General features: G+C 42.2%; 1 protein-coding gene across 1 annotated transcript; it reads right to left on the reverse strand.

Annotated features, from left to right (window-relative positions):
* Window positions 1-244: 244 nt before the first annotated feature.
* Window positions 245-7,950, reverse strand: LOC111180145 (serpin B3). Its single transcript, XM_022584262.3, has 8 exons — window positions 7,840-7,950; window positions 6,902-7,091; window positions 6,231-6,290; window positions 4,725-4,853; window positions 4,185-4,302; window positions 2,932-3,074; window positions 2,476-2,631; window positions 245-905 (listed from the first exon to the last, which is right to left on the reverse strand). Exons 1-8 carry the CDS (start codon window positions 7,938-7,940, stop codon window positions 495-497), a joined length of 1,308 nt encoding a protein of 435 aa, XP_022439970.2. The 5' UTR covers window positions 7,941-7,950; the 3' UTR covers window positions 245-494.
* Window positions 7,951-7,998: the final 48 nt, after the last annotated feature.

The raw sequence follows: 7,998 nt of genomic DNA on the forward strand, positions 1-7,998 counted from the left end.
TATGTGTGGCAGGCCACTTGCACTTTGCTGAAAAGAAAGAAAGCAAAAAAGGAAAAGCAACAAGTAGTATGAATAAGTACTGTATTATTGATGGTGTGTTTTATAAGAGGAAAACTTTTTGGCATGTAAGCGTTCCACAGATCACTTAAATTCAAATAAATGTGGGTGTCTAGGTGAGTAGGTTTGAATAGTAGATACGATGTTCGAAACAGCAGCTATGTTATTTCAAATTCAGGTGAAGATAGAGTGTTGAAATATCCTTTTATTATATCTTGAACATTTTGTCCACATGGGAGTTACCATGGGGAGATACAGTAGGTTTACATGGGTTTGTAGAAAAAGAGAGACAGACAGACATGGTATTTCAACCAACACATGCTTAGTGATGATTATGAGTTTGGAAAGGAAAATGAATCAAAGACAACCTGTTACTTCCAGCAATCAAGGCTCAGGAACAGCTCTGTGAATGTGCCCCGAGTGTAGCTGCTGGCTAATCACATCTCAGGGGAAGAGACTCTGCCATAGAAGAGGAGGCTGTTGGTCTTGTTGTGCTTGATGAGGAACAGGAAAGGGTGGTCACAGTGGAAACTCTCTGGAAATACTGCTGATTCTATAACTGCTTCTACTCCAGTCACAGCTGTAGCCTCTGTACCCTCCTCATTCACCTCCACGAAGGACTTGTGGAAGGCTTCCGACAACTTCAGCTCTCGTACCTTGCTCATGCCTGAGAAGTCGGCTTTCCCCTCAGTGAAGGCATCCACCATCCCCAGGGCTCTCAGCATGGGCTTGAGGTCATAGGTCTCCTCCACTTTGAACTGAGGTAGGTGTAACTCTATTTCACGCTGGTTCATATTCTGTGGGCTCGTCCACTCTATTAACTTCTCAGCAGTGAGCTGATCTTCAAGCTATAACAATGAAAAAGGGAACAATTGGCAAGATTGTCAGTGGGCACGGAGCCCCCCTTAACATTGGATTGAAACGTGGAAATCCTTTAACAGTAAAAACGTAAATACAGGAGAGTCAGTTGATAGGGTTTTATCTGAGGAGGTAAAAATAACAGAGTCCTGAATATATATTATATAATCAAATAAATGTTCTTATATTTTCATGGCTTTGCTATTTTTATGTATATATGTACACATTAATAATATATGCATATGTATAAATATCTATACAAATGGATATATATATATGCACACATATATGAAACAGAATGGTTAAATAAAATTATTTGTAGAAGATGAGCTATCCACTTCTTAGGCTCGTTCTCTATTTCGTGCTTCACTTTCAAATAACCTCTTGTCAATGTTCTTTCGTCCATAAATGTTTACATAGTGCATTTACAACGTATAGCCTACTTTTATTCCTTTTTCTTGCTTCATTTATTTGTAAACTTTTCCTGTATAGATATATGTTTCTCTAATCAAGTTTACATTGTTACATAATACTACCATTAAATTGATATTCAGTATATATATCTTTACCTAATACCTTTTAAGCATTCACTGCATGTCAGTCCCTAACCTAACCCAAGGTAATACAAACATGTATTTTTCCTCATTTAAAATTTTTCATTATTTTGAGCCACTTCTGTCCAAAAGCTTTTCCCTTGTTTAGACTTGTTGTTATAGGATAAAATCCTAGGACTGAGATTCCCAATGTCATTGATAATGGGGAATTTAGAGCTGAAGCAGAAATATTCTGATGGCTCTTCACATTTCTTGCCATATTGCTTTCCCTAAGGATTTCCAGTTTCCAGTGTTACGAGATATGTATTTTGAGTGTGGCGAGTTTACTGCCGCTTCCACATCATCATCGACTATTATAGTAACGGCTTATGGCCTTTTATGCCAGATATTGTTATTGATATTTTTACATATTAACTTTATTATAACAATGCTAACAGGAAAATTCTCTAATCCCCCCCTTTTTTGAAATCTTAGCAATGAGGCTCTGAATGAGCCTTTGGTCCATTCTGAGCACTTAGGGACCAAATACTTCAAAATTAAAAAGTGGGCATCAAGATAAAGCTATTTGTCCACCGTCTACAAAAGCACTGTGAATTAGTGGGCAATATGTAACCGCTTTGTTTTTTTAATTTCCTTATTTTACTTGTGAGTGAACTTGCAAATATTTCTATGTGTCACCTATGTATGAGTGTTAATCTCCTTGTATTCAAATGAGTGGACTGGAATATATCAGAGGTTCATATGGTTGCAAAATAGTTCTGTGTGTATCCAGGTATATATTTTTTGTGAACTGACGTTCCATAGTTTCATCAGAATATTAATGAGACCTGTGATGTACAGACACACTCTTCGTATCATACCGTGACACCTCAGGTATCGGTTTTATTGTTTTGTTGTGTGCTTGAGCTCTGCCAGCCACTAGCACCGGTCTGTGAGCAGCCCATAGAGCAGTGTCTCACTAGGAATTTAAGCAATAGTAGACAGCATTGGAGGTGCCAGCTTTTACCTGCTGCAGGCCATCCACGTCATTGGGCAGCAGCAGAAACATGCTTAGCTCTTGGCCTTTGTACGGTATTTCCAGGATCTTGACTTGCATGTCCTCTGGTGACGTGCAATTGAAAAGGTTGGTTTGTTTCATCACCTGCACAGGTCTGCTTGTGTCCTGCAATAAAGCCATGTGGCAAAACATGCGAGGTGAGCGTAAGTCAAACAGGAAGGTAATGTTAGTGCAATACCAAATACATCCTCCTTCTAAGAGGTGATCTCGGAAATCTGCGAATTAGAGACAAGAGTTTCTTCAAGGAATCCCAACTAAATAAAGTTAAAAAAAAAAAAGACAAGAAAATAAGCCTTGACAAATTCTATCTTCTACCCACAGCAGCTATATATTAATCACTAGATATTTAAATTTCACACTGAATGTGTAGCATGTTATGTTATATACATAATTTATAGACAATACCTTGTTCAGCCAAAATTGTCCCTCCCCAGTATCTTCTTTCTTAAATTCCTTGTGCCACTTCCCTTTGAAATAGACTGCGTTTAGCAGAACCAGAGCGGTAGATGTATCAACAGATCCGCTGGGAAGGAGATTCTTGATTTTTTCTGCAAAGAAAGAAAATCAGGTTTGTCATGAAAGGCACAAGTGGTTTGTCTGGAAGATGCTTTGAAAGTTACAAGTCATGATTAAATATTCACACAAATCACCACATTAGGGACTCTGTGCCCGATTGTTCACAAGGTGAAGCTTTCCTCATGGCGCCAGCCTGATGGAGTCGCCCTCATGCAGACACCCCTTCTTTTGACTGGGAACGTGTTTGGTCTCTGGGGTGACATCAGTCATCTCACACTGAATTCTGATGGACTGATTTCAGCTGATCTTTCCACTGGTCAGTTTTCTCCCTCTCTCCCTACCACTCTCTCTGTCCCCTCAATAACCCCCACCCTCTCCTGTTACCTCCATCCTTCCTTCTATTCTTCTTTTCTTCTTCACTTTCTTCTTTGCTTTCTATTTTTTCAAACTTGAACTCACTACTCAGAGGGAATGGGCCTGAATGTTCTTTAGGACAAATGACATGAACGCTAGAATCGAAAACATGGACTCAGACACCACGTCCCGGGGTGTCTTTGTCTTCATTTGCCACGTTGAGTTGCTGTAGGTTTGGCCTGTATTTAGGACGGGAGGTAGGATATTATTCATAGAACGGAGACATCATCCAGCCGCCTTCCGTGGTTGGGGAGGACGACTGTGGCCATCCCTGCAGGATGCGGGGATGGGGAAGTGGTCAGGCAGCTCCTGCTGCAGGTGGCAAGAAGGGTGGTTGGCAGGAGAGTGGCTCGTCTCCCAGTTAACAAAGGATAAGGGAACCCTTTTAATATTATCTCTTAGGGATCATAATGCAGACGATAAGCCTCTAATTTAAAGAAAAAATGCGAACCAACCTGAAGTGTGAGCAGGGAGTTGGGATCCATAGAGATACTGTCATCCACAGACTCAGCTGAGTTTCCAGGTAGCTGGTCCTGGGATCCCTCCCGGGCTCCCCTTGTTTCTCTCCACACTGACGTGGACCATTCCACCCTCTGCAGTGCCCGCCTCCATCCTCTGCAATGTCATCTCACCCCGGCTCCTGGCACCCCATGCAGTGTCCGGCCCAGCGTTCACACACAGTGGGGAATCTACAGTGATTTTGAAGGAGTGACCCTCTCATAACCTACTATTAGTCTGGCTTTCCACCCAGGAATTAATCGTCTTCCGACTTTCTTCTGCAGCACTGACAAAATCAGCAGGCTCCACACCGGCTAGGTAAAATTTCTCAACATTATCCACGTACGCCTGTGACATGGGCAGGAAGAAAGGAGGGGTTAAGAGTAATTTATCAGTAACTATGCAGGTATGCCCAGATTAAACTGTGTTCAGTAATGACCAAACAGAGTACCTGAAACAATCCTTACGCCCACTTCCCCGGTGGGTTGTCAGGCTCTGGGACACTCTAGTGGGGGGCATCGCGGTGCTTCCCCGGTGGGTTGTCAGGCTCTGGGACACTCTAGTGGGGGTTGTCGCGGTGCTTCCCCGGTGGGTTGTCAGGCTCTGGGACACTCTAGTGGGGGGCGTCGCGGGGCAGGAGCTGAATGCCCCCAGGGCAAATGCTCCCCATGTGGGTCAGCCAGGCTCCTCTGCCTCCCCCTCCCCCATTAGGAGATGGGATCAGTGGACCCAGGATGCAGACCAAAGGTGTGACAGGCCACGAAACTTACCTGAAGAAACAGAACAGTCTTTTCTGCATAGAGCCTGTTGGCTACGTTCAGCTCATAGGCATCAGTGGGTTTCTTAAACTCAGTCAGAAGGTTTTGAAATTGATGATGAATATTTCCTGGCCTTTCAACCTTCAAACACCAGAAAGTGAGCTCATTGGACTCTCATTGTATGTAAATACTACACCCCCATAGGTCTGTGAGCTCTGTTCCCAGAGTTTGGTATCCCCAGGGATGACATTTGTTGCTATCTCCCCATATATGGTGTATTTTACCAGAAATACCCTTCATAATCCTTGCATTCAATCTTCCAGGTAATTCTTCCTTCCTGCTCTAACACACTCCAGTCTTTTCTCTTTTGAACTAGAGATGCAGCACCATTCCACTATTGGATTGTGTTTTAATTGTCTCAAATGTTTAGGGACCAGCTAAAACTTAAACTCCTTGAGAGCCAGAGCCATAGTGCATCTCTAACAGTCATCAACTGTATGAGAACATGAAATTTGTATATTGCCCTATGTTATGACATGAAGCCCTGTTTTACTCCTTGGATGGATTACTTTCTAAGACCCCTTGACTGTGCTCTTTGGCTGTTCGCTATGCCAGTCACTCTGAAGTAGGAGCAGTGTGTCTCTGCCAACAGCTGCACATCAGCATCTCTAAGTCTTTAGTTCAATTGACACGAAAACAAGAGAGTTCAGAGAACTAAGAAACTTCTCCAAGGAGACAGAGCCAATTTTTCAACTCATGCTTATCTCAACCAGAACCTTCCACTTGCTAACTAAGAGTTTTGGACTGTTTAGGCTACCAACCATAATTCTCACTCCATCATTTTCCAAAATATAGTTGATCATATGCTTATTGCTCTTAATCTAATTTAGGGGTTAATTAAAATTATATAATTTTAGCAACATATTGTGATTACTATAGTTATTATTATTCTATAATAATAATAATACATAACGTTTATGGGGGTTTCTGTCATCCAGGCACTCTTGTCCTGTTTTACATGTAGTTGCATGTCTTGTAGCAGACTTTTTATTGCTCCTAGTTAATTTGTATGAAGTCAAATTGTGGCTCAGAGCAGCTGTATTTTGCCATGTTCTCCATTCCTGAACAGAAGAGCACAATTTGAAGCTCCTGAGTTCCCTGGTGGCCTAGTGGTTAGGATTCCAGGCTTTCATTCCCATGGCCTGTGTTCAAGCCCTGGATGGGGAAGTGAGATCCTGCCAGCTGCGTGGCATGGCAAAAAAAAACCATTCTTCAGTTTGAAGCTCCTTTGGGTTTCAGAACCCCTGCTCTTAAGAACATGCTACTCTTCTTTCAAGAAAACAAATATATAAAATAAATAAGTACATAAGATGATATGAGAAACAACTCTGTCCAATCTATTTTGCTTAAGATGTCCCCTAAAAACTGGCTTTTCCCTGTTTATCTGAAAGTCCCAGTTTAAACTCCGACCCTCTTGGATATGTGATGTCCTTCTAGATCCAATGCTCTGTGACTCACGGGATCTTTTGTAGCTCCTCCTCCTTCTGCGTTCTCTGCGATTTCATTCATGTGCAGGACCTGGAGGAGATGGGGAGTGAGACAAGGAGACTTTAGAGATCTATGTACCCCAGGGTAAATAGAAAAGAAAGAAAAGAAGGAAGGAAGGAAGAAAGAAAGAAGGAAGGAAAGACAGAATCAAAACAAAATGCCAAATAAAAAAAAAAAAAACCCAAAAAGAAAGAAAGAACAAAGAAATGTTCCGTGCAAGCATTGGCTCCTTGAAAAACACAACCTGCGTGTGAAAAACACAAAGCTGGTTGATCATCAGCCAGTTCAAAGAATCCTGATTCATTTTTCATTCATTGCTGAGGAAACATGTAAAGATGTCTCCCATGGATTTTAGTCAATGCACCACTTCTACCTGAACTCTACCATTTAAAGCCTCACCTGTGGTCACTGGGCAGTTGTAGGGTTCATCCCAGCTCCCAAAGGAAGTCTAGGCACAGGGAAGAGATGGGGCGGAGAGCTGGGGGAGAGCATATGCTCCCACAGCTCTGTGCCCGCCCAGTCCTAGGGAGGTTTGCAGCTTCCTGTGCCACTCCTGGGGACAGCCAGGTCTGTGACCATCTGCACAGAAGCCAACAGAGAACCAGGACCAACTGGTAAGTGTAAAGGAAGCGGCGACCTACCTTCTGGATTTCTGATGCGGTGTGTCCTCGGGCCCCCAAGGAAGTCATGGCAAAGGCGGACATGATACTCAAAGGGGAATAGAAGATATTTTCCTTCTTTGATTGTCTGATCTGTTGGAACAGGTCGACTGCAAAGTGGGTGATTCCTTCCCCGAGTGAACTCATGGTGGCTTGATGTAGTCTGGAACTCCTGGAGAAGCATCAAATTTATTTTATAATGAGTTTACTGAAAGGGAGGTTAGTCTGTAATAAAATTTTCATAAAATATGCCTTATATGTGGGTTGTGGGATTCTGAAAACTATAGCTTCCTTCCTTTTACTTTTAAAGCTTTTTTCAATGTACATGTATATACTTCATAATTAGAAGACTATCGAAATAGTATTTAAAAAGAAAACTTTTGTGGGGACTCCCCTGGCACTGTGGTTAAGACTCTGCACTTCCCATGCAGGATGGCGCAGGTTCAATCCCTGGTCAAGGAACTAAGATCCCACATGCCGTGTGGTGTGGCAAAAAATATATATATATATAGGAAAAGAAAACTTTTGTGAAAACTAATAGAATATCTTTATATTTTCTTCCTTACTGGCTGTATAAGACTGGGTAGAAAATGCATTATAACAGATCAAAGACAAAGATTGATGTGTAACATCCCACCATCTCTCATGAGGCACCTCTATGCCTTTTTCTTGAGGGGTCTGTGGGTACTGGACATCCTACCCTCCCAATCACACTTCCTCCTAAGGGAGCATTTGGTTTTTGGAAATAAATAAATTACCTAAAGATTAAAGGAAATGAAAAATTGTTTTACTTTTGTCCTGGCTAAAGAATAAAATACAATCAGACAAAACAAATTAGATAAATGATGTAACACACATCAGTGTTATTATTTTCAGAAAGGATTCACGTAGTCAAAAGCAGAGCTGCTGGGAGCACTTACCTGTGAGCCTGGAGGCAGCAGAGGTGGGCAGACAGCCTGTGAGCTGATGTGCCGCGAATCGTCAGGTCTGGACTATATACCTCTCTCTTGCTGCCTCCCATCCTTCACAGCAGCTGGTATTTCAAGTAAAGCAGCTTCTGATTTCTTCACCAGGCCACG

This window comes from Delphinapterus leucas, chromosome 14 (genome assembly GCF_059928025.1).
Source record: "Delphinapterus leucas isolate spDelLeu-1000000601 "Yukka" chromosome 14, BTC_Dleu_Yukka2, whole genome shotgun sequence".
Classification (NCBI taxonomy): domain Eukaryota; kingdom Metazoa; phylum Chordata; class Mammalia; order Artiodactyla; family Monodontidae; genus Delphinapterus; species Delphinapterus leucas.